This window comes from Sinocyclocheilus anshuiensis, unplaced genomic scaffold (assembly GCF_001515605.1).
Source record: "Sinocyclocheilus anshuiensis isolate Anshui unplaced genomic scaffold, SAMN03320099.WGS_v1.1 scaffold1302, whole genome shotgun sequence".
In the NCBI taxonomy this organism is placed as follows: Eukaryota; Metazoa; Chordata; class Actinopteri; order Cypriniformes; family Cyprinidae; genus Sinocyclocheilus; species Sinocyclocheilus anshuiensis.
In genome coordinates, this window is record NW_015557126.1 from 96,100 (window position 1) to 118,798 (window position 22,699).

Sequence of the window (22,699 nt, forward strand, 5' to 3'; positions counted from 1 at the left end):
TTTTTTTTTACCTCAAGTTTAGATTACTGTAATTCACTGTACTCAGGTCTTCCTCAGTCATCGCTTTCACGCCTCCAGTTGGTACAAAATGCAGCTGCAAGGCTGCTGACTGGGGCAAAGAAATATGACCATGTCACTCCAATTTTAGCTTCGCTTCACTGGCTTCCGGTCCATTTTAGAGTTCAGTTTAAGATTCTGTTGTTTGTTTTTAAAGCTCTTAGCAATCAAGCTCCATCTTATCTTAAAGATCTTATTATCCCTTTGTCATCTACCAGACTTTTAAGATCTACTGACAGGGCTCTTTTATCTGTCCTTCGTTCCCGTTTGAAAACTAAGGGTGACAGAGCCTTTTCAGTCAGCCTTTTCATTGTTGTGTTATTGTCTGTCTTTTTTGCTTCTTTTCTGTTTCCTTTTCTCTTTTAACTTAATTTTACATTGTTAAGCACTTTGGATAGCTTTGCTATGTTGAAATGTGCTATATAAATAAAATGTACTTACTTTGTGTGCACTTGGATTGGTTAAATGCAGAGCACAAATTCCGAGTATGTGTCACCATACTTGGCCACACTTCACTCACTCACTCAACTGTTCCTTTAACTCATAAATGACTACACTGCAGTGTAAAATTTCCCAAAAATTTTGTTTATTTCCATTCTATACCAATTTGCTTAACATGAAAAACTTACAAAAATAAAGTTTGGATTTTCAAGCATAACACGACAAAAACAAAAATATAAATACACAAAATATGGTCCTTACATGTAAGGTTGTACAGTTCAAGTTCAAAGCAGATGGTTGGTTTAATACAGTATAGGCATGCTCTCAAAGGAGATGGCTTAAAATTAGAAGCTCTGATTTCATGCTGTATAATATTCGCAGAGAACTAGTGGCCACAGGCCCACAAAACTGAAAAAGCCAACAGCTGAGCAAAGGTTGTTGAGTTCGCAAACTAACGTCAGTCAATGAGGTATCCAAAATGCTTCCGCATGTTTAAGAATAAACATGCACAAAACACTGTGTTTGAAATGCTAGGTGCATATAAATTGTAAGTATTTCAAGTTTAAATCAATGAGATGACTGGTACATTCTAACTGCTTCTGAACACATTTACATCTATGATCCCCTTCTAGTGCCTTAAACTGTAGTATAAGGAAAAGGCCAGAGATCAAATTGACATATTTGGCCACACACTCATACAGTCACAATTATGGCCTCCAATGATCTCTTTCTCTTCTGGCCATTCTGAATAGGAATACTCCTACAGCAGCAATCAAAGTTATGTTGTGTTCCTTGATTTCAGCATTACTAATGCAGTGCAACGTGCTCTTCTAGTAGACTTTAACATAAATAGTCCATCATGGGATGCATATTGGTTTTATCACTCGATCCTGGCCCTTGATCTCTGAATTCATGTGTTCTTAAATGTCTTGGCACAAGCCTGTTGTTCTGTGCTGGTTCCACTAGTCTAAATGGCCCTTTCCTCTAATGCAGTGAGCAGGACCTCTGTAAATTGTCCGTATGGCTCACTTCGCCACACTGGAACTTCCACTTAACAGTCTTCCAATAAAGGAAGAGCAATTCAGTGCAGATTAACTTGGCACTTTGTACCACTTCATATGAGTCAGTAAGGTTTGCAGGTAACACTGTGACAGAGCCTAGTTTCTCAAACCGAAAAAAAGGCGAATGAAACAGTCATGGTTCAGAGGAAAACCAACCACATGCGATACCTAAGGTATTGCTGAGGCATCACAGTGAGTGGTGAGCTGGGACTCAGCCATGTAGACACTATGGCCAACCCCGTTCACTATGTCATAGAACTGTCCTATATCCTTCCTGGAGGCTGCTCCTTTTCACTTGGCCAGTCTGAACACGGCCAGATCCAGAGGTTCTCGACTGGGGACACACCAGTCATCTGCCCCCTGCGTGACTTCATAGTTCCGTCGAGCTGTCTTATTAAACACTGGGAGTCTCTCGACTGAGTCCGTGGATAAAGCCTGAGGGGAAAAACACATGATGTCATCTGTTAGAACACAACGCAAAGTATTCTTTCATTTACAACAAGTTTCCAGCGTTTTTAAAACATAAAAAAAAAAAAATGTGTAGCGAAGATTTTCAAGGAATAAACCTTAGGGTGGTGCCATGTTTAATTTCTGACAAGAATGGAAACAAGGCTGTAGTGGGCAGAATTAAGTGGATTGTACTGTTGTTTAACAACATCCAATTGTTCAGCTGATGAATCATATTTCTGAAAATAACTTTCAATAGACAAGAACCCCACAAATCACTTTTGAAAGTTGTGAGTTGTGAAAATTACATAATTGTGGACCTTTATACAGCGCATGCCATTGTAAAGATTGCACGTTTATCCCTCTCGGTCTTGTTTTCATCTTTGTAAAATTCAATATGGCACACAACCTGACTAAGGTCTATAGTTCCAAATCTGCCAATGGGATAAAACAACACTAGACCCCACTGATTTCCACTGCATGGACAAAATGATTTGAAACATTCTTCAAAATATTTTCTTTTACGTACCACAAAAGAAAGAAAGGCATGCAGGTTTGGAACAACATAAATAATAGAATGATGTAAATGACAGAATTTACATTTTCTGAAAGAAAAAAAAATAATAATAATTTACAGAAATTTCTATTTTCATTTTTGGGTGAACTATCCCTTTTTAAGTAGGGTTTAAATGTACCTTCAGGTGAATGACTGCATCAGTGCCATGGCCCTCCATAGAGTACAGCTGAAGATCACCCTGGAAGTACTTGGCATAGAGTCGAGAAATGGGCAAACCATAACCAAACCCAGCCTGTAGACAAAAGGTGTCCACTTTTATAAAGAGGCACTGTTACAAGTATCATTGAGATATTACTATTATTAATATTTTCTATTTTGTTTTTATTTTTCTATTTTCAGTTATTATTTTACTTTTAAAGTTTTAGTAATTTTGTTGTTTTTGTCATTTTTATTAGTTTAGTTTTTTTATATAAATATGTCTATATAGTTTGCATTTATTATTTCAGTTTTAGTTTGAGTTATTTTAGTACATCAAGATAAACAAAATGAAAATTAGAAATTTTCTGAAAAAAAAGTAAGTCTTTTTTGTAAACTAGCTGAAATTAAAAAAAAAAAAATTTTTTTATAATTATTTCAGTTAATACTTATTTTATTTAAAGTAACAAAAAGGTTTTTATGATTTTAGTTTTAGTTAAATATAATAACCCTGTAAAGTGGACACTTTAAAATGATGTACCTTGCAATCCTATTTGTATTTAATGTGTAATGCAGTGAAGTCTCACCAGGGGAGCCCTTTGCTTATCATCCATCTGGGGTTTTGGTGCCGTAGAGTACATGTAACTGAAGAGATTCTCCATCTTCCTGAAAGGAACTCCACCACCTCGGTCACTCATCTACAAAGACATAGATGGCATTGTTAGAATAAAAAAAAGAGGAAAAAAAGAGAAAAAAAAATTAGAAAGAGTTAATTAGGGCACAAACAGAAAAAAAAGGGTTAACGGTGAGGGGGCGAGATGCCAGACAGACAGGCACTAGCCGTGACTCTGACCCGATCATGACTGATTAGCATGTGAAGGACTCAAATCAGCATAGTCAAGGTAACCAAACAACAAGGCCAGTCTGCTCTCATGTACTATGTTATGCAACAGCAGGTGTTTCACTGATGGGAAAATGACTGATGGCTCTAGTTACATCAGACTAGAATCACATCAACTTTTTAATGAGTTTAACAACCATAAGGTAAAAAAAAGACAATTACATAATTACAATACTTTTTTTTTTGAATTAAATAATTTAAGAGCAATAAATATTCAGGGATATATCTCACCACAAAATTTTTAAAATGAATATTTTATTATAATTTCATCATTTAATACAAATTAAGCTTATTTTAAGGATCTTTTATTACAATTAAATACATACACTCAATCCATCACTGCAACAAAATTAAAATCTCATTATTGTAATCTAAAATATATTTAAAACTTTTTTTTTCTTATACATCATTAGTATGCAAGCATACATTCATTTATGCTAATTTAATTTTAAAAATTGTTAAATTATGTTTGCAATTTTATAGTACTTTGAATCTAACAAGAATAATAATCAATCATTTAAAACAATTTAAAATTAAACCAAGAAACTCAAAATTAAAAACGCAAGAATGAAAATTCACTGGAAAATGTGCATAATTGCCATGAAAATGTCTACAATTTTGTTTTAGCACCACATACTGCAAAAATGCTTCTGTGAACAAATCATTCCAGTCTTTCAAATTAAAATCACCTTGATAGTGAGGTCCTCTCCTCCTATGGCCACCATAACTTGAATGGGTGGAAGATTACAGCCTTCTTTATGGTTCTCAATGGTTGCCCTCATTGCATTCTGGGGAAAGAAGCATATCGTCATGACAACATCCAACTTGCCTTAAATAAACAGCATTGTTTCAGGACAGAATTATGAGATGGGCTACAGCTCACCTTGAACAGTTCAAATAGCATATGGTACAGATGGGAAGGCACATACACTATGTTAATAGGCTGGTTCCTGTTATTAGCTGCAAATAGAAGAACACAGTCACAGTGTCAATATTATCCATAGCTGCTAAAACATATTATCACTGCTAATCTCAAAGAGAACCAACAGATGGAATAAATTTAGTATCAGGTATCTTACTCAGCCTGTATTTCCTGACTATCTACGCTAGATATTCCCGTTCTTACTGTTAAGTTCTTGAAGCACCAGGTCAGGTGAGCTGAGGTAGTACTGATCACACAGCATCTTGGCACTTTCATATGCGTCTACATGACAAAAAACAATGTGATGACAATATTTTTAGAAACATAAAAGAGTGTATGTGCATTGACTAAACAAATGGGTCACTGATTTTGAGAAGCACATTTGCAACAAACTCCCACTCTACATGTTTGTGGTTTCATCGGATTGAAAGTAGATAGATTTTGCATACTATACCTTTAACAACTTCTGCCACCTGACAATAAGGGTCTATACTGCCAATGGTATTAGGGTGAACTGGATTTGTGGCACCATCAAATACAAGAGCTGAAAAATCCAATAAAACAACATAAATACAAGCAACTTAAGAAACAGGAATTCTTATTTGGTCTGACAATGATGCTTACTGTGCTGGTTGATGAGCATTCTGATTGATATCCGACTCAAATAGAAACGGTCCAGGAAATACTGAATATTCTGATTAGTGACTGGATCTTGACCAAATACTTCTTTATATTCAATCACACCCTGGGCCATAGTGGGTACAACATCATTGTGCCGGTTTCGGATGTTGACTAGAGCATTCACAAACCTGTGTGCATATTCAAGAGTGTTAAAATGTGCAATGAACAATGAAGAACATATCTGGGTCATATTTGACCCCAAAATCAAAAGGAAATAAATAAAAAGTATTTTTAAGTAAGAAACAACTTAAGAAGTTTGACAACAAAGCCTATTTTTATATGTAACAATGTATGACAACCCTTTCAATTCTCAATTTAAAGGGGTCATGAACTGAGAAATCAAAATTCCCTTGATCTTTTGATCATTGTACTTTAAAAACATCCTGTAAGTTTCAGAACTCAAAACTTTCTCGTTAGTCTAAAAACAGCTTATATTGACGCCAATCTGCCAAAACGACAGGTTGTGGAACGTGCAACTTTATGACGTAATAGTGTGGCTAAACCCCGCCTCCGCAGAAGATGATCAACGCCTGCTTCTACGTCACTGCCTGTTTAGCCCCACCCACCTATTTGTGCATGTAGTGGGTAAATAACGAGAGAGGCAAACGCAGGTCTACGCAGAAACCACACGATAAACATGGCTCTGAAGACAACAAGACGTGGTGCAGTGAGAACTCGGTCCTATGTACTTCAGAGTCTACAATCTGTCACGCCTATTTAAACAGATCGTTCCGATGAGAAGGGGTTAAAACAGGACAGAAAATAGCCTATTACTTCTAAATTATGATGTTTTTTGATGTAAAAACATTGATAACATTATAAGTGGACCTCAGAGAACAGTAAAAAAAAAACAAAGGCAGTTCATGACCCCTTTAATAATAAAATAACCTAAAAGAAAGACGTCATGATGCATTATACTAATGGGAATTTTTGTAGGAAAATGTGCTTAATTGCCATTAAATAATGGCACACAAAGAAAAAAATATAAATATAATTTCTTGTTTTTCTTTTGATGTTGAGGTCAAATGTAAAATGTGCATGTGCTTTTTTTTCATGAAATGTACCCATTTAATTTCTACTTACTCTTCTAATACACTTTGGTCATCTGGACTTTTCTCCAAGAAATCCAAGATCTCCATCAAACTCTGTACATACCTTAGCAGACAAACAAAAGAAGTGGGAATGAATTTATGTGAAGAAATTTAATATTAAAACAAATTAAACTCTATGTGAGCACTGTATTCGGGGGAAATATGTTTATCCAGTGTTTTCAGAACATTGACTCTTCTAAACACAGCAACGTCATATAATTTCCTGCAAATGTCCCTCACACTTTAAACATGTTCTGATGTGAACTAAATATATAAATATATATAAATTGCTGATATTTTGGAAAAGATGGATGGTAAACGTATTGCAACAGTAAACAGAAGCATTTAGAAGAACATTGACCTAATATCTGTGGAAAATCAACCGTTAAAAAGTTGCATACCACGCATATTAATGAAAGACTGTTTTGTTTTGGCTATGCCTGAGTTTCCAAGTTTCCACTCTTCCTAAAAAACAACAACAAGCACGAGGTAGTGAAAGTAGGACAAAGTTCACAGCAGAATCCCTCCTTGAAGAAGAAGTGTAGCTCCTGGAGCAAAAGTTCACAGGCTCACCAAGTTCAGAGTTTGGCCAAGTCTCAAGCAGACCGCGGGGTTTACTTGTCATACTAAACATAAACACCACGTCTCTGGCCATCTAATCGCCTTATAAACAATACGTCGTCGCTACAACAAATCTGGTCAAAGTAGATCAGATTATAAATGTAGTAAAATGTTGTATAACTCACCAGCTTTGAACCATTTGTACAGAAGGCGTGGTAAGTAATATTTTAGGGAGCAAGTTGATCTCTTTCATGATGTTTGACAGACGCACGGGCAGCTCTTGTCTCAGGAAAACAAAAGAGGTTTTCTCACATGCGTTGGTAGAACCTGAACGAAGGCAGTATGTAAGAAATAAATATGGCACCTTGGTAAACGGACTTAAGTCGCATAAGTGTTATAAATATTAATTAGTATAATGGTATGGGCTTGGGACTAAGATGTATGCACATTGCTAATAAATAATGCAACTAAACACAGTCGAATACAGGTGCATAAACATCGCAGTGATTGCAAACATGCCAACAGCTGTTAAACGACGCAACACTCTGCACCTATGAACAATATGATGGGAATTCAGAGTCGGTTCTTTCGAACAGTTCATTTTAAAGAACCGGTTCAGAAAACCGATTGAGCCATAACGTCATTCGTTTCTGACGTGCTGTAAAAAGTTCAAATAAAAAACTAGTACGTTTTATGTTTAGCCTTTCTGCTGTTAACCTTTTTAAGTAATTTGGTAGTCCTTGGTTTACTCCAAATTCTCTTACTATCCGCTCAGTTCAGGTTCAAATTACAGTTCAAATTTATAGTTCAGTCAGAGTCATAAAGAAAGTCACTGAAAAGATCCGAATCAAAGAACAATTTGTTCCCGAATCGGACATAGCTACACAGCTGGTAGAGCAGTACCAAATAATTTCTGCATCAAGCAGATTTAAATAACACATGCAATGCGGTTATATAGTCATGCACGTAATCATAAACGTACTAACGTTATAGTCCAAAATAACATTCTGTTCCACACACGACCACTTTCATGGGCAATAAACAGCGTTTATATGAAGCTATTCCTTGTCTAGGAATGCATACGATTTTATAAATTAACAAATAACAGTAGAAAGAGCACTCACCAAAATCCAAAAACTGTTTAATAGAAAGTGGAGAAGGTGAAAATTTTGAGAAGTGTTCGATGTGTTGAGGCGCACTGGCTAATGCAGCATTCTTCATTATAAACCTGACGAACTTCATTTCGATGACTGGGTCGAAACCGAGATATACCAGATATATCAGGTACAGAGATCCAGTTTTTTTCAACAGCCACAGTGTTTATAATACATGTACTGCTATGTAGGCTATATGATGCAGCTGTTCTTCCAAGAACACTCAACAGCCAATCATAGCACGAGGATCCTATTACTAATACAGATCTGTCCAATAGCATGTGGAGGCGGGGCCACGTGCTGCTTATGGCCCTATAAATATAAGGATTCCGTAAGGGTTATAAACAAGTGTGTATTGACCATGATCACTGTGTTCCTGATAGAGTAGGCCTGTTCCATCCAAAACTGTGATGATCATTATAAAAATCATTAAAGCTAAATTAATATCAGAATGTCAAGTATTGCATTCATAATAATGTAGGCTACCTATTAATTTTAACTCATTATACAAAATCTCTAGTAAAAATGAAAAATTGAGTTTAATTACTGCCTTCATCTTTAGGGTAAACAAGTGCAAAAGATACAACCTGCTGTTGTGTACAACAAAAGTGTGCAAACACTTTTGCCAAGTCATTTGAATTTGATTAAATGAACTTGAATCACATTAAATGAAGTTAAAATGAAGTTAAACTTAAGATAAATCTATGGAAAAAAAACGTTATCAGCCTATATCATGTGATGAAAATATTTTTACAATGTGACTTTAGAAATTCAGTATAACTGCTTTTGAACTTTATTTTTCCCCACTGATCTTTTTCGGGACATGGGGACAAATCCATGATGTGCATTATCTCCCTGTTTTTTAATGGTCAATTTGTGGTTGAGGACATTATGTTCAATGTAAGACTAACATGCCAAATCCATTCTTGCATAACAAGGAGAGTCTCGATAAGAGACAATTCAGTCATTCATATTTCAGTCTCTCCTGCCAGCCAACAGTCAGTTGAGTAAATCAGAGATGTGCTTATTTTTATGGGTTGTGTTCTTAGATGTATGTCTATTTTTTCATGTGCATCTTTAAAAATGAATAAACTGAGATTAGACAGCATATTTCCATATGCATTCAGTATAATTATGGGTTGTGCAGTGACTCTCATCAGTTTATTTCTCACAATGGAGACCTAGATAAATCAATATGTAGTGGCTCTTTCCATGATTAAATCATTACGAATAACGATTCCCATATGTTCAAATATACAGCTCCACGCTAGTGAACAACTGCGCCACCTTGTGGTCAGCGTTGTAATTTTTTCAACCTTTCACCACCGTTAAAAAACGGACTAAATCTGTTATTTGAGAGCATTAAATTTGTGGTGTTTCTGTTTGGGGACACTCACAAAAAAAAAAAAAAAATCTTTTTAATGTTAAAACAATGACTGTTAAAACACTTTATGTGGCCATAAATATTTGGCCCTATAGTTCTGAAACGCATGGTTATTCTGCACTGTGTTAAATTAAAGAATCAGATAAGTTGTAGTAAATTTCCTTGCCGTAAACTTTATCTAAACTCCAAAGTATTCTGTCTGTGCAGTAGTGATTGTAGAGCCATTAAGATCTGAGGACCTGGGGAGAAGAAAACATGCCCAGTGGAAATTCCCTTTGGTCAGACAAGGCCAGGCCATTGATGTGCTGTCTTGTACCTTCATTGAATGGAACAGCTTGGAGCCAAATGTCATGGTTGCTCTCAGGCCATTCCTTTAGTAGGCTCAAATTTGACAACGGAATCCACAATAAATCCATTCAAATTACTAATAAATACAGATTTTATATCCCAAATCATCTATATTTTAATATCTATTCTAGAGAGTTATATGATAACTGCTGTAATTCTAAACATTTTTACTTTCTAACATTGCAAAAGTTTTCCATTAAAAAAGTTACAGTACTTTGGTATGTACTCTCACTGACCCCTGCCATGAACTATGAATAAATGCAACAAATTCTCTGATTTGTTCTCTGCACCTTGCGACCAGTTCTGGTTTTGGATTCACTCACACCAGAGTTATGTGAGTGAAACAGAATAAAAGCAAAGAGAGGAACAGGTTTTTTGGGCCCTGAGTCCAAATATGAATAATTCCCACACAAAGCAAAAAGAAGTGTGTCAAATAAGTAGAATGTGAGAATACACAGAGTATTCATGAAGGCAAACAATACGAATTACGAACCTCAGAATACGAAGCTGCCACTGGGGTGATTACCTTTCAAAAGTATTATGTACACTTTAGGTACTAATATATGTACTATTAAAATACTAATATGTGTTCCATTTGGGGGTAAATAAGGTACAAAGATGTACCTTTTAGTTTTTGTACCTTATGGTACCACTACCACCCCAGCTTTGTACCTTTTGTACCCTTTACCTGAGAATGCAGTAGATACTTTGCTGGAGAGATGTCAGATTTTAAAAGATGAAAATGTCTTTATATCACTTACCAGCAGAGAAGCAACATCACATATATGCATGCTGTTATACTGAATATGTGGCACAATCAATCATAATTATGCAGAGCTCATGCATGTGTGATATTACTTTTTTTTCCTTCTTTTTTTTTACTGCATTTTCAAGTTTTCTTGTAGGGGCCAAGCTGATCCCAAACTAAACAATTTCTATAATAATGCTTTTCTTTGTGTAAAAAGGTTACAGCTTTATGAATATAACTAGTGAGGTTTAATTAGATAATGATAATATTTTAAAAGGGAAAATAACAGGATTATATTCTATTATAATGATTATTATTAGTTTTACCCTTACGAAACAAAAAAACATATAGCATACTGAAAAATATAATGCAATATATTAAATAATTCAGTTATATAATGCTTATATATTTAAATATTCTGCAATATATGCATGGTCCATGTATGGCTATATTGGCTGTATTAAAAAATTGCAATGAAAATAAAAACTATTTTTTTTATATGTAATAGCTGTATTGAAATAGTCTATTAATTTATTTCTTTTTCATGAGTTAATGCATGTTTATATAAAGCTGAACACGTATTCATAAATTTGATCTCACTTTATTGTATATGCATTTCATATATGAAAATATGTGTGCTATATAAGAAAAATAAATGTGTGTGTGTGTGTGTGTGTGCTTATAATTATGTATATATTGCATTACATGTTTATATACATACACTGTAGTTTATTACTGAATATAAAATCATATTACGATAAGTAAATATATTGTAAAATATTTTTCAATATGAAAAACGGCTATTTCTTATGTATTATACAATATATTAACACAATATATTATTCTGCATTTTTTAAACTATTAAATAGTTTAATATATTGATCGTTAATATATATATAAATACACTTTCTGTGCATAAGGGTACCCACAGAGGACCGAAACAACCAGGAAATAAAGCCCATCTGAACCGGACATGAGTGTTATGTAGTGCTGTGTCGGTGATGTTTTATATTGAATCTTCAGCAGTGGCGCTCAAACTCTCTCTGGTCCCTCACTGAGAGCATCTGAACCAACAACAGCAGCGCGCACCAGCTTCATACAATTAACCAGCACTTCTGGGGTGCCTGGCCCTACACTGAAGACATGTCAGCAAAGGACGGATCTATGATACACCGTGAGTGCTCTTTCCTTTATTTTTTGGTGGAATAGACTATGTGATTTGGTGTGTATGGTCGGAGTATTGCAGTGAGGGTTACATCATTACGGGCTCTACAGTGGCAAACAGCGCACAGCCATGTTTTACAGAATGCTATAAATGTCCATGTAAATACAACGCAGGGCGACACGGGAAGCGTTGCATGTTCAATATGTATTTACATATTTTCACATAGCTGTCTTTAGCCTCTCTTCGTTTGTGTAAATGCAATAGATACAGGCAGTTTTTGAAACAAAAGAAGACGCTTGCGGTTTGACATCAGCATTGCTCAGCCGCTGCAAGTAGATCATCAAATGAAGACACTGCGCTGGAAGGGATATGATCTTTACGAAACCACAGCTGATTAAGATTAAACGACCATGGAAATTATATTTAATGACTTGTTTCATACGGTCAACGAGATTTATTACCTGATTCAATTATAGAATAGAAGAAATAACCAGTCTATAGGGAGAAATACCAGTGGATGATGTGGTTTGTCCCGTACAACACTATAAATAACTTTTTCCTTACTGTAGAGCACCCATGCATGGAGGATGCTGTTCAATGGCATTCCAACACTCAGTTTTGTCATTAATCGAAGGAAGGGTCAAGCTTAGAATACATTACAATTAATATATAAATCGGAAATGGTGGGAAAATAGAAAACTTTAGCCATGAAGGCATATATCATCAGAATCATCAGCAGGTTCGCTTTGTTGTGTAATGAGACAACAGTCCCTGCACGACCGCATTATAGTGAGCTACAATGTAGTTGTTTCAAAGCACTGATTTGTTCAAGACTGACAGCCTTTAATTCTTAAACGACTGTTGTTAAAGTGATGAAATATGGTCTGAATTTTTTTTTAATTTTTTTTTTAGTTTTGTAGTTTTGTGTAGGTCGTGTGTAATGTGGTTTAGCAGACGGTGATTTGTAAGGATGCACTGGACAGGTCCAGGTGCTGAACCGCTTTTAAAGAGTAGCCGCTCATACGTGGATAATAAATGTAAGATTTAACTTTGATAAACAGGAATGACATGGTCAGAACTGGTAGAGCTTAATTTTTAATACAACAGATTATTTGTATTTATTTTCATTAATTTTTAAATTAATCAGTGTACTAAGAATGCTAAAATGCTCCAGTTAAAGACTGCAGGTTAAAACTATATTAATTGTGAAAATGTTATATTTGAGAGGAAGACAGTACATTTGTATAAGTTTTTCATTTGGTGAGGGAGGGCATTCCTTATGATTATTGGGTTATTTTAGTGATAAGGTGACATATTAATGTAACATAATTTAATGGCATATACAGTTATAAACTGTAATACAGTCGCCAAAATCTTATAATATCTGAAACATTATCACTGCATTTTGAAGTTCTGGAAACTAGCTAGCAGTTTAACAAAAAACAAATATACAGTGTGTCCTCTGATTGGTATTGTTTTAGTGTGGAGTGATGGTACAGTCAAAAGATGCTGCCTGATACATTGTTATTCTGCAAGCGTTTAATGATTTCTGTAATAATATAATCATTTTTTATAAGTTCTCTCTGATCTCTGCATAGGTCTGCTGAACTCATTTGCAATTTAACAAAACAAAACTACGCACACAATGTTGATTATGCCACAAAACAATGCCTCTGAACAAGCTTTGTTTTTGAAAAGCTTGATTTCCACTCCTGACAGGCATTATGTTTTCCCAGTTGAAAAGTGATGACTACATGACATGTTTTAAGAAGTCCTTGAAAGGAAATATTTAAAGAAAAAAAAAAGAAAGAAAGAAAAATAACAGTGGACTGCCCCATGTCTTTTCATTTTTCTCCTTTCTGTTTGGACTCTTGACTTGATTATTGTGCACTTAATTAGCAGCACCGCCTTTTTTTCCTGGTGGGAGAATGTCTACAGGAGCTAATTTCAGGGTCTGACGTTGGGAGGTGAATCATGTTAGCCTCTCAGCTATTCCCAGTCACAAAGCACTTCCCATGTTGCTCATTATTGCAACATGTAATTATGATTTATGCTGTTTTGAACTGGCTTTTGTCAGAACTGTGAAAAGATACACTGTTTTGTCCTCTACACTTTGCATTTCCTTTATTTTTTATTCACCCATAAGAAAATAGCCAGCTGTGAGCAGGTCAGGAAGTGTGTAAGGTAAGGATCAGTGTGGTGGAGAAAGAGCAAAAGGCTGAATTTCTGAAGAGGGTCATTTGTAAGTGGCGAGACACAAGCCTTGCCACCCGTGTCTCCTCTAGAAAGACTCTCAGACCTGAGTGTGAAGTCCTTTACCTCCTCTTGTTCATACAAGCAAGTGGCGTAATTTAGTATTGAGCTAAATAACAACAAAAAGCTAGCCACATTTTCGAGCTGCATGTTTTAGACAAGCTAGGAAATTTGTGGCTTTCATCTTGCGTACATTTTTTATCTTTTTAAGCCTGAATGTCTAAAAGTGCAGCCACAGTCCCATAGGAAGGTCCTGATTGTCTTCTGTTGTATTCCTTTGATAATAAAACAGCATAACACTGAGTGCTAACCAGACATGACGTGATAAAATCACTGCCATTTTAATGTTTTGTCCCAGCTGACCATGACAAGCAATGAGCGATAGTACATTTTGTCATCTTTAAAGTGCAACATGGCCCTGGTTCTAGAAGTATTATTCATTTTTCCCATAGGGGTTTTAAAAAAAGTCTTCATTAAAGCATTACAAGCCATGAACCAAACCAACCAGCTTAAATAAGTTAAAGAACTACAATCCTATGAACCATTGCGAATGACATAATCAAATTAAAAACAATGGAACAATATTAAAATTATTCATTTAAAGTTGTTGATTGGATATATAGAAACAATATATTTAAAGTTTATTGCAAAATATGCATATATATATATATATATATATATATAGTCAAATATATAAACATTTTATATTTAATATAATATCAATATATATATTAATATAATAATTATTTTTTTTTAGAACGTGAGCAGACCAACTTTATTACGTTATTTGTGGTGTTTCATGGGAGTGAGAAGAGCTCAGCGCTCATTTGTCACAGTTTGCTCGCTGTGACTCTGATTGTTGAAATTTTCTTTACAGCATCATGGGTAATGTAGTTTTTCACCAGGGCTTCCACTGTTAAACATGATTATTTAAAACATAAGTTAAAATAATGTGAGCTGATGGCTTCACAATCGAAATACAATCGATTAACGACCTCAGAGCTCACCATAGGTCTGTCTTTAAAGGTTTATAAGTTATCATTAAAAATCAATTTCGCTATGTAGAAAATGAATAGCATTTTTACTTCCGGAAACTGACTGTTGCATTCTATATCTGCTGCATCACTCTTGTTAGCCCCGCCCACTATAACATTTCATTTTTCCAAAATCTTGCTCCTCATAATTTTAAGTCCCCTGCAGTCACTAATTTTATCCCTTAAAACATATCTTTGATAATCAAAATGACTTATTGAAACGTTTTTCTCCCATTAAAATAATTTCTTTCTGTCTTAAAATGGCTTGAATATAACTCTACACCCTTACCTCATTTAGTATACACATAACCATCAATATGCAAATTAGTCCCCGCCTCCACTCAATCAGACCACCTTTGACTATCTGCTCCCACCCGCAAGTTGATGGAATTGGTTACATGTTTGTTATGGTAAGAAAAGGGCTGTTTCACACCACAGTTTTGAGACTGTCTTTGACACACTACCATTTTAAGGAGAAAAGCAGTGGTCAGCAGTGGTGTTGTCTGATGAATTTGCACAAGGATTGTCTTTAAGCATATTAAAAACACCAGACAGATATATAAACAACATTAAAAACTTGATTTTCACCTCAGTGGGTCTTTAAACTAGAAATATCTTCTGATTGACTGTATGTGTTACATCTCATAGTAATTTTGAGTGAAGTCTTATAAGGAAAATAGCTTTGGACTTGCAGTAATTGAATTTATTTTTATTTCATTAGTTTTATACTTCAAACAGGTTAATTAGTTGTTACCCACTTGAAAAAATAAATGCATTTTGATTGAAGGGATCATTTATAATTATGTTTTGAACCATGGGCATCGCTAGGCCACTTTTAGGGGGGCTATAGCTAAAATGAATACTAAAATGACTACTCAGCCCCCCTAAAATTTTGCGATTAGCTCCATAAACTGTACACAAATCCGTGATCGCCTCAGTCCCCTTTAAATTTCATCTGAAAACGGCGGCAGTGTCAGACTCTGGGCCAGGTTTTGTGTGTGTCTTTGCTCCCTATGTGCTCCGTCTTCCAGTTTCTCTGTCTCGTGTTTTGAATTCTTTGTTCCCAGGTGTTTCCTATGTTGATTGTCTTATTAGTTCCAGGTGTCCCTTGTCTTCCCCTCATCAGTTCCTGTGTATTTAAAGTGTGTTCTAGTTCTTGTCCTTGGTCAGTCGTTGAACGTCATCCTGATGTGTCGAGTCCTGTGATCCCCAGCCTTTGTTAATAAAACCCTTTTGATTTATTCTACTCCGTGTCTCCTCGCTCCTTCGTTCCCGTGTTCCTCGTGTGTGTGCACCGTGACAGGCAGACACCGATCGGCTCCTCCCCGTCTTTCAGCGCATTCTTTTTCAATCCGCAGACCGCAGCGGCGCAGAGCGAGAAACAGAGGACAAGGTGTGTGTTTATCGATAGATTGTTATAATATCTGCATCTGTGCAGTTCTTTGTCATAAATCCAGTTTACAAAATATCATGGGGGAGCAATAATCGGTTCCCCATCTACTGTAGCCTAAGTTTTCACTGCGTTCACCCCTCATCACACCACAGGTTTCCTCCAGTGAAAATGAAGCACATATGAACGCATACTTTATAAAACGATCATGTTGCTATTTTCATTTGAAAATGTAACTTTCAATATAATACACATTCCAGTGCATGTGGCAAAGAGGTTTGCATACTTGAGCTAAGGAAAGAGGGATGTACTAGAAATGCAAACAGTCAAATTTTGTGTTTGTGCAGTAAACAGGTTGTGTGTGTGTGTGAGATCATGAAGACTTGAATTTGGCTTATTGCAGTACTCAAGTGTTATTCCTATCTATGCAATACAGTGGAATACTGCAATAAGTTTATTATACGACCCCTATTAATCAAACATTTTTTAATTCATTTATATATTTTTTTTTTATTATTAGGCTATTATTATTATACCCTCACCGAGGGCTGAGCCCCCCTAAAATGAAAATCCTAGAATCGCCCCTGTTTTGAACCAAAGGTGATTTCGAGTTGTACCAAATTAAAAGGGATTTCATTAAAAGTGGAGCGTTTCTTGTTTAAGATCTTTCGGTATTCAGTTCACTGAGCCATGAACAATACAGAGCTGAGCACTTCGGCATGCACACTTAACACACTTACCAAGTACTTCAGCACCCCGTGGATAGATAATCATGATTCATGGCCAAACTAGTATGATTTCATTACTTTCTCCAGTTCTTTCATAACTCCCGTGCATAATTTAGGGAGACGTTTATGTAAGGTACTTGCAGCCTGACAAATTTTTGCTTGTGGGCCATAGCAACTCAACAAGCAGCTCTCCATTAGGACGGAATATTCATGAATGCCCAGGCAGGTCATGCAGTCCGATGTGAGAGCCAGAGAGATACGGCGAGATCAAAACTGAAATAGAATGAGTCGTTGAGCCCAAGGTGAGGTGTTGCTTTTTCTCCATCCTTCAGACTTTTGACAGATCTCACAAAGCTGTCAGAGAATTCAGTAGCTTCTTCCAGTTTTTTGTTCATGTTCTTTTTTTACTATTATTTTAAACAGCCTGAGGAACCTCAGTTCAGAACAGATGGTAAAATGTTCCTTTTGATCTTCTTTTCAGGTTTCAAGAGTTTTTTTGGCTGTTGCATGAATCACAATCATGCTCTGGTTGTTTGAAGACACAGTCTGTTTATAAGTGCAGAGCATTAATTGGCAATAAGTATTCAGATGCTTTTTATAGTTATCAGGGCTTCTCTTGCTATCTTGGCTATGATGGTCTGGCACTGTGCAATTCTAACCCGGGCCAGATTCATAAACTGTTTGTAAGTTACAAACTAAAAAGAAATGCCAAACTCAACCAAAATGTGAAAGTATTTCAAGCCAGTTGATGTAACCGTCACGTGCCTTATCAGATTGTTGTTGAACATACGTTTTTTTTATGCCTTAGAAATTAAAAATTTTAAACTATTGCGACATATTGAACATTGTTGTCAAAATAATCTTATTTACAAATGTCACCAAGGTAACGTTATCTATCTGACTAAAACAAAGATTTTTTTTTAAATGGCAAGAATGACTTGTGACCCCTGGTGGTCTGTAAAGGTACTGCAGTAAAGAAAAAAAACAAAACTGTACTACTTGAATGCATCTAATGATCTGGGACCATATTCACAAAATCTTAAGGCTAAAAGTTGCTCCTAATGCAGAAATTTAAGAGCAACTCTTAAAACCTTTTCATCTAAGTGTATTTTTACAAAACATTTTAATGCAAGAAGCAGCTCCTAAACTTAGAACAGCTTATAAGTCCTCCTGAGGACTTCTAAATCCTTAAAGGGGTCATATGATGCGATTTCAATTTTTCCTTTCTCTTGGGAGTGTTGCAAGCTCTTGGTGCATAAAGAAGATCTGTACAGTTGCAAAGACTAAAGTCTTAAATCCAAAGAGATTTAATTCAAAGTATATATATATATATATATATATATATACATATATAACTTTTTTTTTTAATTTTTTTTTACTGGCACTGATATGTTACTACTTATTTGTGACCAGGCCAGAGAAAATGTTAGCAGGGTAAGTAAAAATCTGAACTGGCCCAGTCAGGCCTGCAGAAAAAGCCTTCTAGTCAAGAATTAGGCTGTTTTTTCTGCAGTTTGAAGACTTTTTGACTAAACTGATTGATTGCCGGATTGCCAAATGCCCGGCTGCTTGGCAGCAAGCAGTTTTTTCTCATTTGTGAGTACTTCAACATATCAGAGTCAAGCACATGGAGTGATTTTTCAAAGATGACATCTCCGTCCTGCCCCCATCCTTATGCCGTTCCCGCAGTTTGCATTCATTACCGTGTCACGATAATGCTGTGTCCACACACTCTGAATGCAGGTCAATAGCAAGGTTACAGTCATCTGATTGAAGCCTGACCAAATGTTCCTCCACCATGCTGTTGCTTGTAGGTAGTCATTTATCACGTAGGACCAGTCAAAGGATATTCAGAGTACTTTAGAATGACCTCTGGATGTGGTTGGGTGGACAGACAGCTGCCCTTTTTTATTCTCCCTTTCAAAACTCTGACGTTCTTGCGGATATATGAACTCCTCTCTTTCCATTTTATTCTCCTCGTTTTGTTATCTACCTACCCACTTTGTCTTTCTCTGATAGTCCTTGTTTGTTGTGCTCTGTCATTTTCCCTCCACATCCCCACTGTGTATTTCTGTTTATCTTACATAACTGGAATCAGAGGTGATGACCTTCATTCTCCTCTATATCTCTGGGAATTGCTGGCCATAAGCAAGCCAAAGGAACTGCTGTCTCCTGTTTGCTTCCTTATCTGAACCTGGCTTAGGATGGTTATGAATGACATATCACAGATAAAAACGAAATATTTATATGCAGGGAAAAAATACATATTTTCATAATAATTAGGGTTATCTAGACTATTAAATCTTAAGCCCTTTATAATTAGGGTGGTTTACATTCAAATGGCTGGCTGGTTTAAACAGCTTCACAAAATGGAACAAAACTGTCTGAGCATAACTTTGAACTGAGAAGTTTGGGGTAAAACAGTAATATTGTGAAATATTATTACAATTTAAAATAACTGTTTTCTATTTAAAATGTAACTGTAAAATATAACTGATTCCTGTGATGGCAAAGCTAAATTTTCAGCAGCCATTGTTCCAGTCTTCAATGTCACATGATCCTCCAGAAATCATTCTAATATACTGATTAGGTGTTCAATATATATTATTATCAATGCCTAAAACAGTTGCTGCTTAATGTTTTGTGGAAAACTTGATAAATGTTTTAGGATTCTTTGATAAACTTCAAAAGAACTGCATTTATTTGAAATACATTATTTTTGTAACAATGTAAACATCTTTACTATCACTTTTGATCAATTCAGTGTATCATTGCTGACTAAAAGTATTAATTTCTGTGTTAACCCAGATAGCACACGCACGTCTGCAAGACGTCTGTTAAAGATCGCTTAATCTGGAAAGCATCTGCTGTGTACAAACATCTGATAGACGTCTCTAAGATGTCAGTTTTATATACATTCTAAATCATAAACATCTTAAAGACATTTTCTAAACGTCTATTTGACATCTGGTAGGAAACGTCCTATAGACCTATTGCAGTTGAGCAGACGTCAAATAGATATCTCCGTGATGTAAGTGTGCTATCAGGGAAGTGTTACGTACTGATCCCAAACTTTTGAATGGCAATATATATCAATCTTGAAATATACACCCTCTACTTCAAAATGTTGGTTTGTCACAAAAACGTGTTTTGATGCTTTAAAAGTTATAAATCCAAAAAAAAGAACTTCTGAGAAAGGTTTTACCATGTTAACAGCCCAACAAATTGTCTGCATGCTAAAGCACAGCTAAAGTGCTCTCTATGACGTTATGTCTCTAAATTGTTTTTATTAAATATTATATTTAAAATGAGTTGATATTAGATTTAATATTACTTATTAAATACTTCAATTCTTTGTTTTAACTTTAATAATGTTAATGTTTGTGTTTTAAAATGGATTAATTGTGACTACCTGGCCATCTTGACCCATCCCAGGCCTTTATGTGTGCTTTTGTGTTGCATTGCAGGGGGAATGGATTGTGTTGTTGCCTGCATGACCTTTAAAATGCATTCAGACACATTTCTACCCAATGCTTTAAAGGTTTAAAATTTTCTTTAGATGCAGTTGCTAAGTGTTACCGAGTTGCTTAGCATTGTTGCCCTCAATAATGCCATGTTGTGGTTGTGATGTCGTACATGCAAACCCAAGCTTCTGATTTTCCAATTATCAGTAAGAACGACTGGCATTGCCTGTGTGAATGTGATATTGCTCTGTGAAGTGATGGCTTCAGTAGCCCACACAAAGCATAAAAAGGCCATACTATGGAGGCGTAACATAATATATCTGCATATCTATAAACGAGAAAGAGCGAGAAGAGCATGTGGGGGAGAAGAGGGAGGGCAGGTTTATGAGACGCACATTAGGGTGAAAAATGAATCTAGGAAGGAAGTAACGAGATAAGAGGAGAGAGAAAATTAACAGAAGCAGAATGAGGTGAAAGAACGAGGAAGAGAAAAGCAGGATGACAGTGACAGCACGTGTTTGCAAGACATCGCTCTGGAAATATTCTCATCGTGTTTCGCTCTCAAAGAAAACCAGGTTACCCACTTGCATTGCTCTTGCTGCCGGACTGCTATAATTCCCCCAGGTAGCCCTAAAAATAAGAGTACACTTTTCCACTGCATTTCCTCTGCCTTTCTCACTACCCCTCTGGTAGTGCACATTGTTGACAGAGATGTTATCGGGAGAATGAAGGAAATTGCAACCACCAGCACACAGAATTGTCACAAATAATCTAAGCAGAGTTATTAGAAACCCAGGCTCATTGGAAATATGTGCACGCAGTGACATTTCAGCAAAATGATATTACATTGCTTCTTGCACGTTTCATGACACTTTTAAAATGAAATGTTCATTGAGTGACGCTAAAAGCGTGTGCAGTTTCATCCAAAACAGATCTGCCAATGTTTTATTATGTTGATTATTGTATGTATCACAGTTCGGAAATGAAATGCCTGGTGAGTGGCGCTAAAAGGTTAATGCTTTGTAGCGTTCAGAGGCCAATTTACACTGCACCGACAGAAGCAGACCAACGCTGACAATCACCAGAATACAGAATGTCACCTCTTAGATATTCCAAACGCAGATTCAGCATGTTCAGTTAGCGAAACCAAGCAGCAACCAATGCCAACAGAAGCCTAAAAAACTTGAGGAATATGTCTGTTGCTGTTTGTCTGCATCTGTCGAGGTTAACAAAAGCAAACGTGAGATAAAAACAAATTTGCTGAAGGATCCATGCCATTTTTAGCTTACTTCTACTAGTCTTTGAGCTCTTTTATTGTGGCTAGTGTTTTAAAGGACTCGTACCTAAACGCTCTGTATAGCAAGTGCAATGCTGTACCAGGTGAGCAACCAAGCAAGTTTACCACGTCAGAAAAGTCATACATATGGAGCTGGTTATGTGATATAAATGTCTAAATATATTACTTTCAAGTCATGCACTATGGTAAAAGCATATTGAGGTCATAACATAGTATTGTGTGAGGAACTGCAGTAAAAGAGGTCTTTATTAATCAATAATCCACCACTTGTGATGGCAGTGGGTTGTATGTGTAGTTTTTGCAGAAATGAGATACGAGTTATCTGTGTAGCAATAATTTCAAAACATTCTGATGGTGTAGGGCAGAGAGAATATTAGGAAACTACATAAGGAGTGATCAAAAAAGCACAGCCACGTAAGTCTTTTTGGAACTGGAGCTTGAGTAAGTTGTTTCAACATTGTTTGAATGTAGTCTCAGCCTCAACCCATGATCTGATGCATATTGCACACAAAATTGGGAAGCAATTGGTAAGCTGTATTCTGACTGATAGACTTTATAAATTTTAGGTTATTTTGTGTTATTTTATTTATTTATTTTGTGTGTGTGTGATTGTGTGAACTGTTCAATGAAACATGTTGATGTATATCCAAGTGTAATATACAGGTGCATCTCAATAAATTAGAATGTCATGGAAAAGTTCATTTATTTCAGTAATTCAACTCAAATTGTGAAACTCATGTATTAAATAGATTCAATGCACACAAACTGAAGTAGTTTAAGTCTTTGGCTCACATTTAACAAAAACCCACCAATTCACTATCTCAACAAATTAGAATATGGTGACATGCCAATCAGCTAAT

The 22,699-nt window shown here is 35.8% G+C and overlaps 2 protein-coding genes across 2 annotated transcripts in view; one reads left to right on the top strand and one right to left on the bottom strand.

Annotated features, from left to right (window-relative positions):
• Positions 1 to 696: 696 nt before the first annotated feature.
• On the bottom strand, positions 697 to 8,188 carry LOC107677886 (pyruvate dehydrogenase (acetyl-transferring) kinase isozyme 2, mitochondrial-like). The gene is made up of 11 exons (XM_016472952.1): positions 7,999 to 8,188; positions 7,060 to 7,201; positions 6,306 to 6,377; positions 5,166 to 5,350; positions 4,996 to 5,085; positions 4,746 to 4,823; positions 4,503 to 4,579; positions 4,309 to 4,407; positions 3,306 to 3,416; positions 2,702 to 2,815; positions 697 to 1,994 (listed from the first exon to the last, which is right to left on the bottom strand). The coding sequence occupies exons 1-11, from the start codon at positions 8,114 to 8,116 to the stop codon at positions 1,851 to 1,853; spliced, it is 1,230 nt and encodes a 409-aa protein (XP_016328438.1). The 5' UTR covers positions 8,117 to 8,188; the 3' UTR covers positions 697 to 1,850.
• A 3,328-nt stretch (positions 8,189 to 11,516) lies between these two features.
• Positions 11,517 to 22,699, top strand: part of LOC107677885 (TANK-binding kinase 1-binding protein 1-like) — a 60,338-nt gene continuing 49,155 nt past the window's right edge. The window contains exon 1 of the mRNA XM_016472951.1: positions 11,517 to 11,682. The gene's annotated coding sequence lies outside the window, so the exon portion shown is untranslated. The remainder of the gene's footprint in view (positions 11,683 to 22,699) is intronic.